Source organism: Alexandromys fortis, unplaced genomic scaffold (genome assembly GCF_014885135.2).
Source record: "Alexandromys fortis isolate MF-2015 unplaced genomic scaffold, M_Fortis_MF-2015_v1.1 scaffold_2_1_26212458, whole genome shotgun sequence".
NCBI lineage: Eukaryota > Metazoa > Chordata > Mammalia > Rodentia > Cricetidae > Alexandromys > Alexandromys fortis.
Window position 1 is genome coordinate 4,802,790 of NW_026067930.1, and position 23,565 is coordinate 4,826,354.

The 23,565-nt window shown below is 44.4% G+C and overlaps 1 protein-coding gene across 1 annotated transcript in view; it reads left to right on the forward strand.

The window, feature by feature from the left end:
- The window catches only part of Col22a1 (collagen type XXII alpha 1 chain), a 213,363-nt gene that overhangs the window by 123,046 nt on the left and 66,752 nt on the right, over positions 1 to 23,565 (forward strand). The window contains exons 39-43 of the mRNA XM_050144864.1: positions 3,725 to 3,802; positions 15,881 to 15,916; positions 17,578 to 17,631; positions 18,730 to 18,774; positions 21,904 to 21,951. Of these exons, the coding sequence (XP_050000821.1) occupies positions 3,725 to 3,802; positions 15,881 to 15,916; positions 17,578 to 17,631; positions 18,730 to 18,774; positions 21,904 to 21,951 (261 nt within the window). The remainder of the gene's footprint in view (positions 1 to 3,724; positions 3,803 to 15,880; positions 15,917 to 17,577; positions 17,632 to 18,729; positions 18,775 to 21,903; positions 21,952 to 23,565) is intronic.

The window sequence follows — 23,565 nt, forward strand, 5'->3', positions numbered from 1 at the left end:
CCTCTGGGGTATAGGAGAGAAGCTTATTTTGGGGAAGGCAGAATTCAGCTGATGAAGATTGCTTGTTCTCACATCCAGGCAGAGGGCATTATAGCCAATATCTGGTTTATGGCAGACACTTGGTGCATAGATTACACAGATATCTAAGCTATATTTGAGATATATGGTGGCAGATTTTATTGAATAGGCATATGAATAGGGAGTCTACTTTGATGCAGTTTACAGAAAAGCCAGAGGTGAGATGGACACGTGGATAATGTGTGACAGTGTGAAGATTAATGGCGATGTATGCATATAGCTAAACAGGCTGTAACAGGCTCAGACACTCTGTGGAAAGGGAATGACTGGACCAAGCCAGTGACTGGGTCTGTGTTTTTGGGAGCTTGGGTCATACAAGTTTAAGCATGCTCTCAGAGGCAATGGCATGTACAGGAAGCAGGGGTGTATCTGTTACTTTGCTACTGATGTGGCAGAATAATACTACCAAAAGCAAGTCACAGACAATGGACTTTATTTTGACATGCAGCTGCAGAGCGGGTTGAGTTCATTATCGGGAAGGCACAGCATCCAGAGTGTGTGGTCAGCCTGACAAGGTTTTAACCGTACAGAGGAAGCATCACAATAGGCTCAAGGAAAGAGAGGTTGGGGTATAAACCCAGCTGGAAGTAAAGAGATTAGATTGTATCCATATGCAAGAAGCAGGAAGCAGAGGGTAAGGGGAGAGGAGTGGGGAAGAGAGTAAAAACAGGAAGTGGGGACCATCTTTAGAACCTCGACCTCATTCCCACCCTAATGAAGTACTCCCTCCAGGAGCACTGCACTTCCTCAAGTTTCTGTGACCTTCTCAAACAGTGCCACCAACTGGGGACCAAATGTTCCAATGCATGAGCCAGTGTAGGGCATTTCTTATCCAGACCATTACAAAGGGGGTATAAACATCAGCGCGGAGGAACAGATTCATAGTGTAACTTGTCATTGGAGGGTCAGGGTTCCTGATGTACCTGGAATGTGGCATTGGGAAGGGAGAAGAGGATAGCCACAGCAGGGAAGTCTGCATCAGTCCCTTCAAAATAAACCCAAGGTTCAGAAGGAATGGTTTCATTTGACTTTATATGTGTCCATCTGATTTTCCTTTCTGCTAACTTTCAGTAAAATGGTCACACTATAACTGGAGTACTTGGTGTGTCTTTCAACTTCGTAGTCACTTCCCTTTGAGATGATTGCCCAGAAGATGCAGAGGATCTTGGTAGAATCGTAATATTTTATTGGTGAAAGTCTTAAGGTGTAGAGACACCATGAGGCCTCCCCAGGGTTACAGTAGGGGCCTGACATTATGCTGGGGCCAGACCAAGCAGCACTCAACTGAGTGCCTGAGATATTCCTACCTGAATCTCCACTCTTGTAAAGAGCCGTTGGCAGATGAGCCATGGGTCAGGATGGGTCAGGTTTGCCTTTTTTTTTTTAATTAATTTCCTTGTCCCCCTTCCTTGTACTTCTTAATCAGATTTTCTAGATTCAAAGCATGTTATACTTTCAAGACCTAGTCATACTATATCAATATAAAGAAACGGAATGCACTAAGTAGGAATTTGAAGGGAAATTAGGAAAGATCTAGTAGAATGGTTGCGGGTGGGACAATGGCTGATCTGTTTCTTGGGGATCACCAACAGCTGGTGGCATAGCTAGGTTGGGCTTGGGAGGACAAGGAAGGGAAATAGCAGGTATTAAGGGGGCTTAGTGAGGGATTTGGGTTTGGGTTTTTACTTTTTTTGTAAGGACGTTGTACGTTTCATTCTTCCCATCTTCATGACTGATACTCCACTTCAGGACTGAGCATTAAATACCGATAGTAAGCAGGCATCGTGACTGAATTGCAAGTGGGGATTAGAGCCTAGATCTCGGCTTACAGCCGACACGCAGTGAGTGTTGGCTGGCTGGAGATCTAACTGTCGTCATCACGGGAGCGGGAAAAGCAAATCACTTTAGCAGCATGGCTTTTCTTCTTATCTTTGAATAATGTCTCTTATTGATCCATCTTTGAAAACTTCATACATGTACACAGTTTATCTCCATCATAGTCATCCTCCCACTAACCCCTCTCCAGATCTCTTTGGGCTTCCCATACACCTCCCTCCTAACTTCATGTTGTTGTTGTTTTGTTTTTTTGGAAAGAGAAATAACCCACTGGAGGCAACTTTGGCTTCCTGTATGGATGTGCAAGCGGGGCTCTGCACCAGGGATGGGCGCCCTGCCAGCTGTTTTCAGAGACGCTTTCAATACTGCGGGCAGTTGTTAGTGCAGAGACTCAATGTGCTAGGAATAGGTGGACGTGGATATCAGCTCTAGAGGAGACATCCATACTACCCTCTGACACACAAGGCTCCGGAAACACTGAGAAGCAGGAATAGCCGTTATGGGCAAAAATATAGCTTATTTATTATCTATCTATTTTAGATGCTTAAAAGCATGTATGTTAATAATATTTCTTAGAGTCAGCTTTCTGATTGTAGTCCCTTTGGCTCTTTTCTGGGCTGGTTGACTTCTCCCAGGGATATTAAGTGGTCTGAGCAAGAACACCTGCCACTGCTTTGTCAGACTGGAGGGAGAGAGCAATCCCTTATGTAATACTACCATGTTTATTGAATTTGGGTTGGGATAAACAGACCTAGGCATATCGCATCCCTGATGTTGCCTGTAGTGTTGGGGAGGCACAGCGAACAAACTCATTAGCAGCTAGGTATCCCAAATCTGAACATTTGTGCAAAGTGTGGCGATCCAAGACTGGAAAAGCCTGTGTCAGCACCAATTAGGATTGCTGCCCACGCAGAGCCAGCCTTGGTCAGAGATGCTTCTTTGTCTGCCGCTGAGGAAATTAAAACACCAGTAACTGGAACCTCTGCTTCCTTCTACGGGAAACAGCAGTCTTTTACTCCTTTCTTCTGCCATCAAGTACGGAATGTCACACATGTCACACGGCAAGAACAGCAGCAAAAGCAGCAGTTGGCTTGTGCGGACTGAGTGGCAGGGCCACAGTGCGTTCTCTTTGTGCTTAGCCCTTTTAAGCAGCATGCCACCAGGCTGACTCAGCTGTTCCTGTGTGCCACTCTGGTAGGTGAAGACACATGCTCAGGACACTTGCCATAAGTTAGCAGTTCATGAGTGCCGAGGCCACAATTTAAAGTTGAGCCTCCGGTACCCAAATCCATCCTTTTAACCACATTGCTGGAAGCTTTGCTCTTACTTGAGTTATCTTTGAGGCTCCTTCTCCCACCCCCGGAAGAACTACTCATGAAGTGTAGGAACTGGGAAGGTTTTGAAATATTGATGTGTTTATTTTCTGATGATGTGGGGTCTGAGTTGAAAATGTGGGTACATCTCTGCTTAGGATGGAGGTATGACAAGCGTGGGAGAAGCACCATAGCTAGGTGGTCTGCACTTGGGGAGTATACTTAGTTTTTTAATCACAGTTGGGGTCATTTTGAAATTGGGATCACTTTGAGAGGTATGTGTTCTTCACAGTCATAGAGCTCTGGTTCATGTAATGCTGGACTAGGAGGGAGGACTGGCTCCTTTAGCGCATCACAGAATGGAGCATGAAGGGTGGAGGTGGGTGAGGAGCTGATGGAGCAGCGGTCAGGATTCTGTGGGAAGCATAATTATTCCTGGACATTCTTCCTGATCTTGTCAGCACTAACCTGTTCATCTACTCTTTCTATCTCCCTAGGGTGACCGAGGAACACCTGGGATCCCTGGCTCTCCCGGCAGCCGTGGCGACCCAGGCATTGGGGTTGCTGGTCCACCCGTGAGTCTTGTTCAGCTAATGTCCTTGTGCTCAGGTTACACTCACACTGCAGATTCCTGCTGGCCCTCCTGGGAGTCTGCAGCATAGGTTCCTGTAGAGATAGTCATGTTTCAGCTGATGTGGCAGCAGGCCCTGCGTCCTTGGGTCCATTGAATGCAGGGTTTGTTTACATGGCTGCAGTTGGTGCAAAACTTGTAGTACCTCTAATGGGAATAAGAGGAATGCAACTTTTGGACCCATGCATGGGGTATGATTCAAAACAAGGGCAACAAATGAACAAATCTCACCAATTTTGTATTTGTTCTTCACAATTCCACTCCATGCATATGAAGTACATATACTTGGGTCACCATTACCTTTGTTTCCTTCCTCCTCCTACTGAAGCCCTTCTTCCCACCGAGTTGTCCTATTTCCATGGCTCTTGCTTATTGCAAGACTGAATTTAATTAGGGTCGCCTATGTGAACACAGCTGTGGGCTTATTTACTTGAACAAGGAAACTATACAAGTGACTACCACAGAGGGGTATGACTTCTTCCCCCAGCAAGTGCCTGTAGCTCCTCAGGGTTGGGTGGGGTCTTTTCAGTCCTCCCCTTTTCCGCCATGCGGTGTTGGTGTGGCCAGCGCTGTGCAGGTCGTTACTACTGTTGTCCTTCCACCCAGTGTAAGACCCACAGAGCTTGTGGCTCTGCTGTCTCTGAGTTGTCCAGGCTCCTCCATGTTCTCAGCCAGTGGAGGTTCACTCCCTCTGCCCTCAGCCAGGCATCCCCCTGTGGAAGACATGCTTTGTCCGTTGGATACATGATGTTGAAGTTTAGACTTGTTTTTGGTGAAGAACTAGATTTCTGTTGTTGAGACTGGAATCATGTTTTGCGTCTTTTCACCATCACATAATTGTCTTTTCTTCTCCCTGCCACTGAATGGCAGTTTTTCAGAACTTAAGGACAACTTTCAATCTGAGGCTTTCTCTTCTCCCATCTGCTCTCTTCTTTGCTAAAGGCAGAATATTGATTCAGCTTCAACCGCATCTTTTTTTTTTGACAGTCAGCCATGTCTTACTATTACTTGAGAGAAACTCAAATACTCAGCTACTCAGCTATGCCTAAGAATAGCTCAATTACCCACATATAATTATTATTGTAAGCCATGTGCCCAGTCTAACTTCACCCCTGCTAAACATAACAAAACAGCACATGGCCTTTTCTCTGCTTTCTCCACATTTGAGAAATGCAGACCACAACCAGAAAGATCTCAGTATCATTCCTTTCATTATTTTATGGAGAATTTCATATAGAGTTCTCTGTATTCACATCATCTCCTCCACCCAACTCCTCCTGTGTCCATCTCCCACTCCTTAGCATATTCAGGACCTCTTATCTTTACTACTGTGTGTGTGTTTGTAAATACAACCTGCTGAATTCAGATAGTGTTGCTTGCGTGTTTACGTGCTTAGGGCTGACTACTTGGTATTAGATAGCTATCAGTTGCCTTTATCTCTTCATTTAGGGCTGGAGTTTGTAACATTTCCCCTACCCACAGTATTGTTGAGATTTCCCGGGTGCAAATCCCCTGCCATATACGGGAGAAACACTCTTCTGGTAGACATCTTGATCCTTAGACTCTTGGATTCTTTCCTCCCCCGTCTTCTATAATGTTCTTTGAGCCTTTGATGTAAAGAGTTGTATTGTTGATGTGTCACTTGAAGTCGGACACGCCATTTGTAAGTGTTCTTTGCATTTTGACCAGTTGTGGATTTCTAGAATGTTCTTTGCTGCAAAATGACATTTCTTTGTTGTGGGTTGAGAGCTACATTTATCTGTGGGCATAAGAATAAGTATTTAAATGTGGTTAGAAATTCTATTGGCTGAAGATAGTGGCAGTAGTGGGTTTTCTAGTGTCTTTGGCCTTACCACTGTGGATAGTTGTGGATAGTACACAGGCATAAATTATCTCATTTTTGAGCAGCCCTTAAGTCAAATTAGACCGCATTTGTTTACTCCAAAGATGTAAGTGGCACTGTTGGGTTTTGGGGGCTATCTTGTTGTGTTGGTCATTGTTATTGTTCATAGGCTAACTAACATAATTTTTCATACATAACTCCCAAAGAAAAAGAAGAGTGATCTAATTTATTTTCTACAATATTGCATAAAATAAAAGTTCCCTTTGTTTTTGTCTGTAGCCTCCAGCATCTGAGTCAGGTCGGGGTTCCCTTCTCACACATGGTTCTCTGTTCTTCCACTCTCCCACAGGCCTGAGGGCCTCCCCATTGGAAAAGACCATCTGCTTCTGCCTCCTACCAGCAATGGGGACCCCTTCAAGGTGTCAGAATTGCAGGGGAGCTCTCGGTCTTGCTAGGTGCCACAGACACTGTGGCAGGAGCAAATGAATTCCCTTACGGGAGCCCTGTCTGGTTTGTTTTCTTTCACGGGAAATTTCAGCTAGAGTTTCTGACAGTCAACACCCTCCGTTACATCCATTGTATTTTCTGTCTTGGACTTTTATTTATTTTAGTAATTCAAAGGAACAAAGATAAATAAACAGTAGCCCAGACTTCTTGTTTCTGAAGTCCTCCTCTCAGAAGGGCCCCTTTCCCTAGAATTAGGAGTTTGACCTTATGGACTTGACCCTTAGAACAGAAAGTGTCATGTTGTGTGCCTGGGATGTGATTGTCCCCTTGTGTCCTGCCTTCTCCTCAAGGGATACACCCCATTAAGCTCATCTTTCAGCAGTCCATGCTGAATGCCTAGGGTGTGATTGTCCCCTTGTGTCCTGTCCACTCTCCAAGGATACACTGCATCGAGCTCATATAGACAACCAGGCAACAGAGGTGGCACAATTCACCCCATATCCAACTAGCAGAAATCACCATGAAATATCTTCCTCCCTAGCTGATTCCACAGGAAAAAATAATTTGCTAACTGCAGCCAAGAAAGAGGCTGTAAATCAACTCTTTAGTGTATTTCTACCACTTGGGCTTATTAAAAGCTTCCTGGCTGATGAAACCTTATTGCATTACCATAAATCTCATTGGCCAGCAGCCTAGGCTGGTGATGGCCCGAGGAGCTGCATGGGAGTTCAAGGACTTGCTGATAGCAGGTGTGGAAGGGAGGTGAGGAAGGATGTGCTGAGGTATTGGGGAACATGGATCTTTGCTGAGCAACCCAATAACTCTCTCTGTTCCATGCTGGGATACAACAAAGGATCATATCCTGCACCCTATGCTTAGAGGAGATGGGTTTTCCTTCAGAGTTAAGGTAAGTCTCCAAAGCATGAGTTTATTTGAGAAATGATCTCAGAAGTCTACTCTTAGATGGTGACAAAGCAAGTCAGAGATAGGAAGAGAACCAAGGTAGAGTTTGTTATCGAACAGGTAGGCACTGTGGGCAACTTAGTCTCTACTGACTTCTGGGTGACTACTGGGTACACTCCCAGAGACTCCTGCAAAAAGAGCAAGGGAGCTGGAGTGTTGATGTACCAATACCATAGCGAGTGAGCTGCTCCCAGGAACCATCAGTCAGACCTTGGGCTTGAGCCCCACATGTCCCTCTTGCTAAAGAAGCCGTGGACAAAAACATGGAGTAAATTCTGTTGTAGGTTGCTCTCTGCCTCTTGCCCCATCCAGAGCTTGTTCTTCAAGGCTTTGCTACCCTCTGTAAGAGAGCCAGGAGCTGGTTTGTTGACCCTTGCTCCATCAGCAGACAAGAGGCAGTAAGGTGGTGCAGCTGCTTGAGGTTTTAACTCCCAAAGAAAACCTCTGTAGGGTCTTCAAAAACAAAATCCTCCTTTCATCTTCACGTTGTTTCTGATCTTCCTTTGGGAAGATTTAAGAGCTAAATCATGACCTCATTCAGGCTTTGGGGAGATTAAAGTGCTCTTGGATACCAGGAACTTGTAAGCACAAGGCGCTCACTGAGAGCCACATAACCCAAGACAGACTCTTTCCTATTCCAGCCATCAGTTTCCCTGTATCAGCAATTACCCAACCAAGTATCATCAATTTCAGCAGCGCCATCAGGGGAACTGGGACAATGTGGCCATGATACTCTTAACAATAATGTCTAGTCTCCTACCTTTGCTTCTGTGATGTCATCGAATTCCTCTTTAGTACACCAGCGCCTTCAGATTCTGGCATTTAGCTGTAGGATGCCTTGATCAGTGAAGAAGCTCAGTGCACACACACTGTGGCATGTTTACAGTCCTTCAACTGCTTGATAGTTTGAAGAGTGGCAGGAGGCCCAGAGTCAACTGATTTCAGGCAAGGAAGCATTTTGAATGCACCACACAAGTGTGTTCTGTGCATTCCTCTAGTTTCTATGGAATAATATAAAAGTCATAGAGCGAGCAGCCTCTGAAATGTGAGAATTAGAATCATGTTATCCACCATCACCTGCCTCTGGCTGGCAGTTTGAACAGAAGCCTCGGGTGAGGTCTTCCTCCTTTGTTCTCATGTAATCCTTCCAATGGCCTACCAGACCATATCTGCTTGCTCATGCGTGAAAAAGAAAACCTAAAGATATGAAGCCATTCCCATAAAGGCAAATAGAGGACATGGGGAGCTGGCCTTGAACACTCAGCAATCTGAAAGCAGATGTCTCAGTATCTCTCCACTTCATATGTATGGCCTTCAGTGCTTCTTATGTGTTTTCATGTCCTTCTTTGCTCCTGGACTTGACTTATGTAGCCATCCAAATGCCTTCTCTATTTATATATCTTATCTGTCTGATTTGATACCCTTTAGTTTTAGAAAGAGAGAATTAGGTTAGGTATTGTTGTAAGGAACCACTTGTTAAATTCCCATTTGCCCAGACTCCCAAAATAATCACTCAGAAAGTGTATCATTTAAATCACTGCTTGGCCTGTTAGCTTTAGCTTCTTGTTGGCTACCTCTTACATCTTAATTTAACCCATTTCTATTAATCTGTATATCGCCATGTGGCTGTGGCTTACTGGATAAAATTCCATCTGGTGTCTGTCTCTGGCAGGGCTACATGGCTTCTCCTGACTCCACCTTTTTTTTCTGTGTGTACCTTTTCCAGTCTAGCTATAATCTGTTAAGCCATTATATAAGCCAAAAGCCAGTTTCTTTATTCATTAACCAATAAAAGCAACACATATACAGAAGGACTTCCCACACCATTTCCTTTTTTACTGTTTAAATGAAAAGGGAGGCTTTAACTATAACATAGCAAAATTACATATAACAAGAGTTATCAAGGAAGAATTACAGTTACAATATTTGTATCTATTTTATCTTTTATCATAACAAAGGAAAATTATAACTATGTATTCTTCAACTCAATCAAAGACTCCAGAAGGATGTAATATAATACCTAAGTTAACAGGAAGTGCACTGTAAGCAACTTCCAAAACTCTAGAATTGACAGAGGCATCTTGCTGCCTAGACAGCCATCCCAAGTTCTTCTGTACTGATGAGCCATCCATCTTCAGCCTACTGGCCCATAGTATCCAGCAGACTTTTCCATGAAGCAGGGAATTTCAAAGACAGTTCTGCTTGTATTGGCAGTTTTTCAGTCACTTTTTTCTGTGTACTGCAAAATGTCTGACAGACTCTTTCATGAACCTGGAACACAGAAGGACAGTTTCACTTTCTTTAGGCAATGTCAGCAGTTATATTTATGTGGATCCTGCATGCCCAGTTCCTACAGCATAGCATCAAGAAGTCCAGGCAAGAGCAGTTTCTTGCCCAAATGGCTACCAAACTTCATAAGGAGCCTCTTTAATGCCCATCTTCCTCTTGAAGTAATTGGTGCTGCCAGGAGCAGATGTGTCTCATTGTCATGAAAAGTCCTAAGTTATTAAAATATTTTAAATGCCATATTATGAAGGTTTCTGAAAGATTTGAATAATACCTATCTAACTGAAATACTTCTCTATATATCTAGAAAACCTAACTAAAATGACAACAAGCTTGACTATTATAGATGGTTATCTACTAACCTATATTTCTTAATTTTACATTACATTTTTAAATGAGTTGCACAAACACAATACCTTAATCAAGAGCATAAATATACATATAACAAAATTGACCTAAAATTTGTATCAATAGACCAAGATCCATACAAATGCAAAGTATTCATATCTATATCATATCCCCCTTTAAAAATGTAAACAAATATTTATAAACAATATTTGGTAATTTGGGCATAGTTCTCTCCAAGCTGCTTTCTGCTTTTTTGTTGGACAAAGTATTTTTTGTGGGTATTCACTGTGGCCTTTCAGGGGGTCATGGTCCATCAAACCACATTTGTCTGGAAGAAATTCACAGGTTCTCATCTTCTGTGGAAACAAAAGAAGAACCTCTTTTCCAAAGTCACAAATCCTTAGACCCAAATTTCAGAATTATGATACCTTTAAAATATATGAGTTGATTTATCTTAGCAGCCCATACAACAAAATTTCTCTCTGTACTTAGTTCCTTCTCAGTCAAAAAATTCAAAGAAAATACAATAATATACATAATCTAAAATCTTTGTATATATTCCATCTTTATGTGGCTTATTTTTCTTACTCTATTACTTTTTCTACAAGTAATCTTTACTCCTTTAACCTATGACTATCTGTACTCTGTCTCTTTAAAGGATTTGTTTTTTTTTATTAAAAAATATACTTCTTTTTATAATTCTCTATACTCTTTTCTTCTCTCTCCCAAGCCTATGTACATTTTTAAAAACACACCGTGTCTCATTTAGAGGACTTTGACGTCTGAATCTGTCTTATTGTGTATCTGTAGTTATTTTCTGATCAGGACTGCTTCTTAGGGCAATCATGGCCCTGCCTGCTTGCCCTGCCCAGTTCAACATTGTGGAAATCTGTTTATTGCTTCTGAGAGTCATTCTCTCTGCCCCAGATCCATTGTCAGGTCGCAGCAGGTCTGTGTTGCCATTAAGCAAGTTGTGCTGTGTTCACAAACCCTATTTAAATGCTCAGCCCCCTGAAAGAGCTAGAGTTTGTGCTTTTAGCATGGACCAGGAAGTCACTGTTTGGAAACTACACTTTTTTTTTTTTTTTTTTTTTTGCTACCGCTGAATCAAGAACACCTCTCTTAAAGGAGCTGCAGCATGCCACCAGCAAGCAGAGCCCATCTGATATAAAAAAAAAATGTGACTAAACTTTGTCTAGAATTCCTTTCCAAGTCCTCTCAGGTTTTATATGGATTTAGTTGGCACACGTCGGCATGCCAGTCTGTTGTGGGGGGGCTGCTTGTTCATTCCAGGCTGCCTAGACTCCCAGAATAATCACTCAGAAACTATATCATTTAAATCACTGCTTGGCCTATTAGCTCTAGATTCTTATTAGCTAACTCTTACATCTTATTTAACCCATTTCTATTAATCTGTGTATAGCCACGTGGCTGTGGCTTACTGGATAAAGTTCTGTCTGGTCCCTGTCTCTAGAGGGGCTACATGGCTTCTCCTGACTCCACCTTTTTTCTCTGTATATATCTTTTCCAGTCCAAAGTACTTTGAAGACCGCCCTTCCCCAGGTGATCTCATAGTTAAAAAAGAAAGGAGCAGAAGCATATTTGCATATCCTGACCACCTGTCAGGATGGCACCGAGCTATCTTAACGTCAGAAAGGGGCCAGGCAGTCACCTCCTGAGTTAGGAGGTGCAATTATGCTTGTTAGGCTCTCAAACCCTGATGGTCAGACGATGGTGAATGGGCCTGCATTTCTTGGCCTCTGCATCCCTGGTTGCCTTTTCTTATCCTCTTGATTCTCTCATTTTGAATCATGACCAGGAATACATACTTTTATCCCCTACATATTTTTAGACTGTATTTATGACAAATAAGAACTTTTAAAATGTTTAGTAGAGCTCCATCATCAAACATGGAAAACAGAGCTCCAAGCATGCTGCCACCACTTCTCTCTTGTCTGTCTCACTCGGCTGTTTTCTGTCTCTGAATCAGGAACCAATTGAGCCAGTAGCAATTGCTCAATCTTTAAAAAGAGATTTCTGGCTGATTTGTAGAGTCCCTCCCCCTTTTCATTCTGTTGCTTGTTTATAGAGAAAGTTGGGATTATTCTTATTTTGTTCCATGGGGGCTTGTTTTCGGCTTGCTAACAGGATTCGCTAATAAGACAGTTTAGCAGGAGCCGCCACCCCTGTGGCTCTCATTAGTCAGTACGCAGGTCCAGAGGTTTGATCAGACTCGGGTTTGATGTTTTTGGCAGGACTTCACAGATGGCCTGTTGCACATCAGGAGGCACCTAGGATGTCTGGTGGTTCTTTTTTTTTTTTTTTTTTCTGTGATGTTCACACCTTTTGATGTCCAAAGCCCCATCAATTAGTACATGAAGGGCTGCAAATTGGTGCGACGGCAGTTCTGTCGCTTGGTTCTCCTGTCTTTATTAGCTAACCGTTTCTCTGTAGAGGGAAGTTCTCTCCTCTACAGCCCATCTGCAGAGCTCGTATACCCAGTGCGAATGGAAACGCTGGGTGTCCCTCATGGAATGCTGTCACTAAATGTCTCCACAGAGAGTACTCATTAGACTGGCTTGAATATTTTTAAAGAATGCTCAAACGCAAAGATTTAAATGCATTTTGTGTTTTCATATATCTTTTTGGCCCTCAAATTGCTTTAGCTTATTCCCCAAAGAGCGTAGCTGTGCAAGTTGACCCTGAGTCCTTTGATACAAGCCTAGCTATCTTTGGTAACTCCCTGGCTATCTGTGGTATAGGGGGTCTAGGTTTGTCATGTTTGTGTGTGTTAGCTAAGATGACTTTTGAACATGCTCATTATATGTGAGTTGCCCTTCTAATCACTGTGACCAACTAAGACAATGCCGAAGGAAAAATGATTTTTTTTCCCAGGCTCACCATTTGGGAGATACAATCCATCATGGCTGTGGGGTCGGCTCACAGCTGAAGCAGCAGGAGCAGGAGATACCTGCTTGTGCTTTTCCAACAACTAGGGACTGTAGTTTAGGTGGGGATCAATCCCAGGCTATAACCTTTGGATTCTTACAGCAGCTACCCTCTTCCTCCAGGGAGGCTCCACCTCACTAATGTATCTATCAGATCTTGCCCAGATGGCATCACCATCTCAGGACCAATTGTCGAGATATGTGCGCTCCTGGGACCATCGCACACTCAAACCATAACAGAGTACCCAGTCTTACAAAAAGATGCTAGACTTCAGAACTAGGAAGGAAATGATTATTCAGTCCCCTTCTATGGCCCTTAAAATATTTTAGTTGATTTTCTAAAAAATTAATATTTGTATACATTGTATTTTGATCATATAGTCCACTGAGTCCAGTTGTGCTATGCATATACTCAGGTGTGGAACTCTCCATTAGAGTATAATTGATCTTCCATGAGCCACATCCTTGAAAAATACTGTCTTTCTCTCTCTCAGAAGCCACCAACTGTCCATGGTTCTCCAGTTGTGAGGGTGTGGCCTTCTACTCCCTCCATGTTGGAGTGTTCACTAGCTCAATACAATGCAGGCAACCACGGCTGCTGTCAACTCAAGAGCACAGTGGTCCTGGCATGTCCAGAAGACATTGTTTTGGTCTGGTCTTCCCTGACCCTGGCCCTTACTCTCTTTCATCCCCCTCTTCTGTGATGGTCCTTGAGTCTTGAGGAGAGGGGTATGGCATAGGTGTCCCATTTATGGCTGAGCATTCTGCTTTATTCTTTGCACTTTTGCCAGTTGTGGGTTTCTGTGTTAACTTTCCTTCGCTGCCCAGAAAACCCTGGAAAGTACACAGAGTAGTGGTGGGATGCTTTTTATGGTACAGACGTCAGGTGGCTTTTCTACTCTGTATTTTCTTTTATTTTTAAGAATACAAGAAAAAATGATAATCTAGTTTTGTATTGTAATTGGAAAAAAATTCAGAGAGTTAAAAGAATTTTCTTAAAATCAAGCTGGGTGATGGTGGTGCACGCCTTTAATCCTAGCACTTGGGAGGCAAAGGCAGGTGGATCTCTGTGAGTTCAAGGCCAGCCTGGTCTACAAGAGCTAGTTCCAGGACAGGTTCCAATGCTACAGAGAAACCTGTCTCAAAAAAACTAAAACAAAATAAAAAGATAAAGAATTTCTTAAAATCAAACAGCTAATATTTGATAAAGCTAAGATTTGAAATGGACAACTTTGAATCCATCAAGGAGCATAAGAAAGTAATTTGGAACCTGGCTTGATGAGCAAGTTAAATGTTTTAAAGTTAGAACTTAATTCTAAAACGAGGCGTGACACTAAAAATGGAATGGCGGCATTCCTCATGCCAAGGGCAAGCATACGCCCCTTACAGTTCTTTAAATAATATATTGCAGCCCTATTGCAAACTACCTGAGGTGAACAAAATTCAGGTTCGTGATGCATTATGATAGCAAAATCAGTGGCCTCTGAGCCAGTACAGCCGGGGCAACTTCTGAGCCCATAGTTTCACCTGCTTGTTTGACGTCAGCTAATTACTTATGCATTTCAACTTCAGGTTCTCTGTGTCAAAGGGATGATGGAGGTGTGCAGCATGCAGGCATCCTGCTGGGGCTGACGTGAGACTGTGTGTGTGTGTGTGTGTGTGTGTGTGTGTGTGTATGATGTGTGTGTGTATGCATGCATGTGTATGTGGCATATTTGTGATGTGTAGTGTGTGTACATACGGTGTGGTATGTGTGTGTGCGTATGTGTGTGTGTGTGTGTGTGTGTGTGTGTTAGGGGGGCATTCTGGTGCTTCTCCTGGCATGGAGAACAAATGTGGAAAGTCCCCTCCTTTGCACACCTCTGAATGTCTTTAGCTAGTCTTCCTTGTGTGTGGATAGGATTCAGTTATTACTGAGTGCTGTGAAAGTTTGAGAAATGGGTAAGAACTTATCAGTGGTTAAATGATGCTGTTCACATTCCAGAGGCGTTTATTAGTTGGATATTCCTCTGCCTAGAAAATTGCTTGCTCTCGAATGATCATAACCCAGTTTACAGTGTCGGCAGAAAGCGTGTAGAAGCTCTGTGTCTATGGGAATCATTTGCTCATGCTCTACTCAATAGTACCCTGCAGTGTTGTGGTGGAGACCCTGCCATACAAAGCCTGTGATACTTCCTCCATAAAAAAAAATCAGATAAATGTTTGGGTTTTTTTTTTTAAATGATCCATTGAATGTCTGAATTGTCATTGTTGTTTATTTGTCTTTGTTTGCTGTGTGTTTCAAACATCTTGATCTAAAGAGCCCTTGTCCTCATTTCCTGCCCTGCAAAACTCCAAGAACTACCCCCCCCCACACACACATACCAACAGACCTACTGTCCTCGGGGCTCTGCCTCTCTAGTGTCTCTTTGGATATCTGCTTCCCTTGGTGCTCCACGATGCACTTGCGATGATGCTCTTTGTCTGGCTGCTCATGGACATACACGATAGGGGCTCTGGGTACTGCACAATACAGGGACAATGGCCTTTTTGTGGAAGCTCTTCTCCATCTTGGGAATACTTAACCATGTTCTCCTGGGAGTTGCTACATCCAGCAAGATGCAGGGCATGTTGACCTTAGGACAGAGGCACGACTCACTCCACTGTGCAAGGTCTTCCCAAATGCGAGTCCAGACACCAAGGCATGTCAGCCTTCATTCGGAAACAGCCATCTGCTAGCCGAGGCTCAGGACACAGGCTGATCTGTTCCTGGGAAACCGAGAGCTGCTCATTGATAAATTAAAATCTGGCCCAGGCAGGAAGAACCAGTGCCTCTCCGAGGGTGTGTAAGGTGGGAGCCCTGGGCACACCAGAGGTATGGGGAAGTGGTGGGACAGGACTGAGGAGCCATGTGGGACTAACGGTGGGGGCTGGGTAGCACTTGTTCAAGGAAGAATAGATGAAATTTGGCTTAGAAATGAACTTTACAAAACAGGTTGGTGGTGCACGTCTCTAGGCCCAGAACTTGGGAAGTAGAGGCAAAATGATCAAGTGTTAAAGGTTTTCCTTACCTACGTAGTGCTTGAGGCCAGCCTTGGCTCCATGAGGCCCTGTTTTGTTTTTGTTCTTAAATTAATGCCCACCGCATGTTGAAATGTTGAAATGAGCCTTCCTATTTTGTTTGCTAGTCTGTTTGTTCTTTTCTTAGGGCCCTTCAGGACGGCCAGGAGACAAAGGACCCCCGGTATAGTATGCTTTAAATGGAGGACTGTCAGCACTTCTTAATTAGAGACAATCAAAAGTTACTAGAAATGCTTCACACTAGGCAGACTCTCCAAAATACGAGCATAGACTTGTGGGACATATGGGGAGGAAGGGAGTGGTGAGATCATTTAATTCAGCGCAACTGTTTCATATTTGGACACACTGAGACTGGCTTCACCTCTTAGCATCTCTCCACTACGTAAGTAGAGCCCCAGTTTAGGGAATTTAATCAAATAGCCTGAACTGTTTTTAATTCTGGCTTTACCCAGACACAGAGCCAAGAACATATGAGAGAGTGTCTCTTGATTTGTAAGATGGAGGCATCCATACCTATGAGCCCATCCTCGTTGGGCTGATTTGATGCTAACGCACCAGAAGAGCTGCCAGGGTGTGTTTGTTCTCAGGAGCAGTCACAATTGTTCTTTGCCACTTTCAAGCACTCACTGAATGTTGGCTGGTGTGTCTTCCACTCCTAAGTCACCTCGTGAGCAGAGGAGCTGCGTGTCAACAACGGGGCTGATACCCAGCCTTTGGCTCTGTGCACGTATTTTAAAGCAATGTTTCATTCATGGTTTCTGATTAAGGAGGGCAGGGAGTCTTGGTCCTAATTTGCTAGATGAAGAAACAGAGGCCCAGAGCAATTGAGGTTCATGACCATGAGATTTCAAAGCAAATTATGATGAATAAAGCTGAGGAAGGCAGGACTCCGGATGAAGGATGGGTCTGAGGTGAGGTCCACAAAGACTCCACAGGAGGCAAGGTCACCTCCCCGGAGCAGGTAGTGTGAGTTCAGCCAATGCCCTGAGAAGAGCTGTTTTTTTCCCTTGTAAATTTTAGGGGACGAGTTCTGTTGCCTGTGCCGCTCTCTGCTGTTGCCCATAAAATGTCAATAGAGAGAGAGTGGACTTACAGAAAGTGATCAGTGTCATGCACAAGCCGAACTTTTTGTTGGCCCTTGTGCCAAGAAACTTATGTAACTCAAGGGGCTGGCTGTCATCAAGGTGCACAGGAGGTGTGTTCTGGACGGGTACCCAGACCTCGTTCTCCACAGAAGTTGTGCCATCCACTCTAGCATGGGGCCAATGCCCAGGGCTCATGTCAGACTCCCAGGGAGGGTTTCTCTGAGTGTTGTGTCTGCACACAGAACACAGATGTCCACAGAGCACGTCCTATTCATTAGGGTGTGGTCAGGGTGCCTTTGACACATGCATTATTGTTGAATGTCTGTCCGTGCTGCTGACAGAAGCACCTCAGGAAGAAAAGGACTGACCTTAGCTCTGTTCAAGGTGCAGTCTCTTGTAGCAGGGAAGTCAAAACAGAAGAAGCAGGAAGCAGCTGCTCACACCTCATCCACAGCCAGGAGACAGATGTGAATGCAAGCTAATGCTATGTTCACCATCACCAGCCCAGCATTCCCTGACCACATTTAAGCCGGTATTCCCTCATCACTTAGCGTAACTGTGATAACCTTCACAGGCATGTCCAGAGGCCCATCTCTGAGGTGATTGTAGGTTCTGTTGACAGTTCACACCAACTGTGGCTCCCCACAGCAGGTCATTTGTGTAGTCACAACCAACGTGTAGACAAAGGTGAATCCTGTCTTCTCCCAGTCAGAGCCTGTCTTTTCTTCTGTTTCACCAGGGATCTCGAGGTTTACCGGGATTCCCCGGCCCCCAGGGACCAGCTGGCCAGGATGTAAGTAAGAGAAAAACCACGGGCTTAGAGAGTGATTAGAGTCTCCCCTGTGAGCTCACTTCCCATCTCCTGGCCTCCCTTGTCCACATGGCTAACACCAAATCCTCGCTCAGTCAAGGATTTCTGTGAAGCCCCAGGATGCTTATTTATTTTATTTTCTGTCAATTGTGGCTTTTTGCATACTATTGATTTTCTTTCTTAAGCCTTTGTATCATGTTTTCAGAACCCTGGATACTCCTGGGTCTCCAGACACTTTCTCATTTCTTGCTCACTATCTTATGAAATACATCCGGATTCTTCCATGTACAACTTCCTGGCCCTGTTCTGGCCTCCTCTCCTCAAGGGAATTACATAGAGTCAGCTGAGGCCCCTTGGGACAAAACCCTTTTATGACAATGACAACAGTCAAAAGCATTCATCTCTTGGCCTTTGATCAGACAGCTCTGAAATGCCTGAGTCTTCATTGTCTTTAGGTTTCTAATACTCAGTAGCATGCCTGGCACCAGAGCTGTTCAGTTTGCACTCACTGGCAAGATGAACAAATGGCAGCTATGAGTTTTTATAGGACAAAGATGCATGGTCCCAGTAAGCGGCGGTACTCACTGCTTATCTCCTTCCCTTGCTTGTGCCCCTTTAGTCCCCATTTAGTCTCCATTATCCAGGGGCAATCCAACCTTCTTCCCTTCCTTGGATTCTGAGCCAGAAAAGGAAACCCCTCTACGCCTTGCTCCCCAACATCCATATTTAACCGCTCCCCTGTTGTTCTTACATTCTTATAGCCAATCACCAATGAAAACATTTTCTCTCAAAGCTACTCACCCCTAGTCCTTATATTTGGAATAAAAGTGTAAGACAGGTTTGTGTGTGACTGTGCACAAGGTGGTTTTAGTCTGGGGTTCTGGATGGGACTTACAGAAAGCCTTACTTTGCCCTATACACTCACTACTGTCACTTGGAAGGTCAACCAGGGCTCATTTTCAGAGCTGGGTGAACTCCTCCCCAGTTAAATCACAGTTGGCAGAGACAGAGTTAGATGGAGGGCTGTACAGAGTAGATAGAGATTGTCACCATAGTGATGGCTTTCTTTTTCTCTCCTAGGGTGCACCAGGAAATCCAGGAGAAAGAGGGCCTCCTGGAAAACCAGTATGTTACCTGTCGGGTCTGGATAAATGCTGACTATATCAGTCAGGGTGCCAGCGAGAAATAAAGAGCAATTGAGACAGTCCAAGAGGCTTTAACAAGGGGACAAATGGGCAGAGGGAAGTGATTCTGGGTGCAGCGCGAGCAGGGATAAGCCATGGTGGGAGGCATGTTTGCACAGCTAGGTGCTGGCTAGAATGGTGGGAGCAGAGCTGTGCATTCAAAGCCACTGCCAAAAAACCTGGCCTGAGACAGGTGGGCATTTTCTTGCCTTTCAAACCCCTGACAATACCTCCCTTTGGTCTAATTCAGCCATGGGCTAGCAGGCAGGCCAGCCCTAAGATATAATGAAACAAGACAGAAGACAGAATGTGGAACTAGGGCAGAAGCTTGCCCGTTTCCTGTCTTTTGCCTGGGTTGCCTCTTGGCACTGTTTAGACAGCTAGGAGCTGTCTAAATTATTATTTTCTCTCACACAAGAATGGGAGACTCCCTAAGAGTTCAAGGAGAAGTCGACAGGTCCTTAGCTTGAGAACAAGCAAATTGGAGGTCTAACCAGTGTCTCTGAGGTACCATAGCCTCATCTTCTGAATTGGCAGTGGCAGAGAAGCAAAGGTTTAGCCAGGTGCCAGGTCGTCTGTTGACCCTTATGGGAGGGACTTGTGAGGCTGATTAGGTCTGGTGGGTGAGACAGGCAACTCCAAGAGGAGACAGACCATTAGAAGATGCTAACCAGGGTCCAAGAAAAAGTGGGCATCAGACAGGTATTTCAGGCCTCAAGACTTACCCCACAGTCTGCTGCTGGAATCAAGTTGTTCACTGCGACAGAAACTTCATCTCATGGTGGGCTGAAGGGTTGCTTGTTTTCTTTACAAACACGGCCAGGTTTCAGACAAGTGCCCAAGGTACATACAATCCTCCTTATCTTGTTAGAGCTGGTGGCCACAGCAAAGAGCCAGAGTGGAGTCTTGTTCTGTCTCGGAGGCTGTGACACCTATCACTGAAGACTTCCAGAGGGCTGGGTATGCGTCCCATTGCACACTGTGGAGATACCTCTTTCCCTCCATGGACTCAGCAGAATAGCAGCCAGAGAAGTTGTTTGCAATCTGTGCCATCATCAAAGGGCAAGGCCACAGTGAAGCAGGTAGAAGAGAGACTCAGACCGGAGGCATTGAATGTTTAAATCATGTCCACCACATGCCACTCCTGGACACCACCCTGCAAAGATAAACTGGCAGAGCATAGCAAACAGTGTCTCACTGTCTATCCGGCTGGTCCCATCTCTCATGGGTCTCTATAGTGAGTGGCGTGTAGAGCTGTCTCACCTTCAGGCCAGGCCTGACCTCTGCACCTCCATGTCAGTCGCTGGCACTGTGGCTTCTCCAGAAGTTCTAATCAGTGTTCCCAGCAACAGAGGCTGGCCAGGAGTTAAGGAGACCCTAGGTGGGTATAGATTGTGTATTCTCTGGCCTAATACATGCCACCACGTGGTTCCTAATGTCATTGGGCCTAGTCTCTGGCATATGATCAACTCCTGAAAGGCATCTGTGACACCCTACTCTGCATCCCGTGTCCCATGTCCTAAGGTTACCATGGCCACACAAAGCCAAAATGACTTTCTTCAGAGCTCCCCTGAGGCTTACAGAGAAGTGAGAGGAACAAGACCCTTGGTGATGTCATCAGAAAGCCTTGCTGGTGACCGTATTCACCCCTTGTTCTCTGTCACTCTGTAAATAATGGCCAGCACACTCAAAGGGCCCGTGTAAGATATCAGTGCAAGATACCATAAAGGTACAGTATCTACTGCCTCAGAATGTCTCATTGTGAGCTATATGAGACCCCACCTCCCCAACTCATGACATTCTCAGGGAAACGCGTAAGACCTCAGACTAAAACTTCCCCTTTTAAATTAAAAGGGTAAATAAATTGTTATTAAAAGATAAGATTTATTTTTATTCTCCATAGTGTCTCACTCTGACAACTGGAGGCAAGGGAGTGTCTCACTCTGGTGTGTCTTTTGCAACTTCATGCTACATGGGTTCTCCTTGCCACACTAGTAACTCTACCAAACCTAAGTAATTCTAGCCCCAACATCTCTCAGAAACCTCACAGTTGTCCACAGAGTTGATTGAATGAATTGTTGAACTTCTCAGCACAGGAGGCAACATAAACCCTCTGTAGACACTTACTGGGTAATTCTGTGAAACAGTCAGATGGCTTGTCAGTAGCACGGTGAGACAAAGCCTCTGAGCTAGGGAAAATGGAAACTTGTAGAAGAATTGTCTCGGCCTTCCCCTCTTCAGGAATCACTGCTACAGATGATGGTGGCTCAGGCTTGCTGTGATATGGGATGGAGTCCGCGGCCTGTCTCTGGGGAGTCGTCCCAGTGTGCCTCTTCCCATTGCACAGTCTGCAGCTTGCAGCCGAGACTTCCAATCCCTAGTGATTACTTACGGATCCTTCTCACTTATAATGGTTTTCTTTCTTTTCATTTACCCCGTGTTAATTGTGCCCAATACAATCTGAGTTCTTATCCTGCCCTGTGCTGCGGGTTGGCAATAGTTACCATAAGACATGTTCCAACTGTCCGGTGGCGGCAGCGTCTTGCATACATACCTTCAGACATGTCTCAGACCCCCTTTCCAGAACCAAAGACTTATCTAGAACAGAGGATTGTGTTTAAAATGTTCTTTCATCTATGAGAAAAGAAGACACTGGGTTGTATTCATACTAGGCCATTAATGATTAGCAGCAATAAGTATTGGCTACCTAAAAAAATTCATGGCAGGTGAATTGGAGGCAGTCTGTCCCATATTTGTGTGACCCATCATGCTTTGATGAGGCCGGGAGGGAGAACAGAAGGGGACAACATGAGGAGACTGGGGACAGGAAGGCCTGAAGTCCTTCAGATATGTCCAGGACTAGGCAGCCTGGGTGGTTGCTACTTTGGCACGGTCTCCTTTGGTGAGTCCCAGGCTCGGGACTCTGATAGAACTGTCTGCATCCTATGATTGCTCAAATCTGTTGGGAGTCACAGCTTACACTCTTGAAGGCTGTTCATCCTCTGAAGATGCATGGAAGATACTGTATGTCTGCATGCGTGTCTGCACTTACCTATTTTTACTTTGACAGGGCCCTTCTTCGCTGCTGTCTCCAGAGGACATAAATCTGTTAGTAAAGGTAAAAATGCATGTGTGTTGATAATTGTACTGGGGAGTACAAGCCTCAAAACACCCCCCCCCCCAAATCCTATAGTATTAAGAACAGCAACAGCAATGTCTTTTATAAAACCATTGTGTGACCAATGTCCATTAAATCGACATGATCCAGTATGGCAGCAACCAACTACTGACATCAAAGATTTACTTATTTTTGTTTTATGTGTATGGGTATTTTGCCTGTATGTATGAATGTGCACTATGTACATGAAGTACCCATTACAGGCAAGAAGAGGGTATTGAATTTCCTGGAATGGGATTTAGATGATTGTGAACCATGTAGATGCTGGAAATCAGACTGGGTCCTCTAGAGTGCTCTCAAGTCCTGAGCCATCACTCCAGCAACCTCATGCATCTGCCTAAATTAAAATTAAGTACAGCTAGAATTCAGGTCCTTGGTTATACTAGGCATTTTACAAGTACCTACTGCCACCATGTGGCTAGGAGCTACCTTATGGGGCAGTGCAAACACAAGGTTCTCTGAAAGTTCTCCATGGAGTAATGTCGAAATGCTTGATGGAAATTGTTTATTCAAATTTAGCCTCTATGAGGTGGTATGCTCATGTTACTATTTTGCATATATGAAATTAGACACATAAATAGGCTCGATGGATAGAATAGATTGCTTCAGAGACAGAATCCAGTGTTCATAGTCAAAGGCTGGACTTGGCCTATAGAAGAATGTCTTATCTTTGGAAGCTGGCAGGAGGCAGAGCCAAACAGTTGGTTTCTGGATCCTGCTGGCTCAAAGGTAGAAGCACAGGCCCATGGAAGTAAGGACAGTCACAGTCCTGACTTGATGGGCTACTTGCCTGCTTTCCAAAATGATGCTTTTTTTTTTCCCTGAGAGGTACAAAGCACTTACCATAACTGAACCAGAATCAAATGGGATCTGGTCAGAGTCATCCCCAGAAGCCAAGTTAAGGAGCTCCACTTTGCTTAAGGGTCTTGAATCTTGACTGGTGAAGAGCTGAGCAGGGCTACAACAGCTTTAGATTCATGTTCAGAAGGAAACACTGTGATCATGGTGTTGGGAGTAGAAGGACCTAAACATTTTAGAACAGCCCATATCTCATCATGGCAGTTTGGACACTGCCTAGGTAGAAGGTCCATCTAAGACCTGCTCTATGAGATGAACTTCTGTAGTGAGATCTGTACCCTGGGAGCCCAGCCTCAGGGTGCCTTCATGAGATGACTCCATTTATAAATCCTGATTACCTACCCCTCCCCTAAATTCTTGGGCAGTGTTCCGGTACTGACTTCCTTTTATAGAGTAGGAGGGTGAGGAGTGGATGAGTCTGTAAATGGAGCAAGGCATATATAGCGACTACCCTTCACTGTGTTCTCATGCTGTGCCTGATGAGATGTTGGACACTTTCCATTCTTTTTTGATTTTTTTAAATACAATATTTGGTTTCTTTTTTTATTGATTATTTTCCCATACAGTACATTCCAACTGCAGCTTCCTCTGCCTCCACTCCTCCCAGTTCCTCCCTTCCCCCAGATCCACTGTTCCTCCATTTGCTTTCAGAAAAGAGCAGATCTTCCAGGGATATCAAGTGAATATAAGCATAAA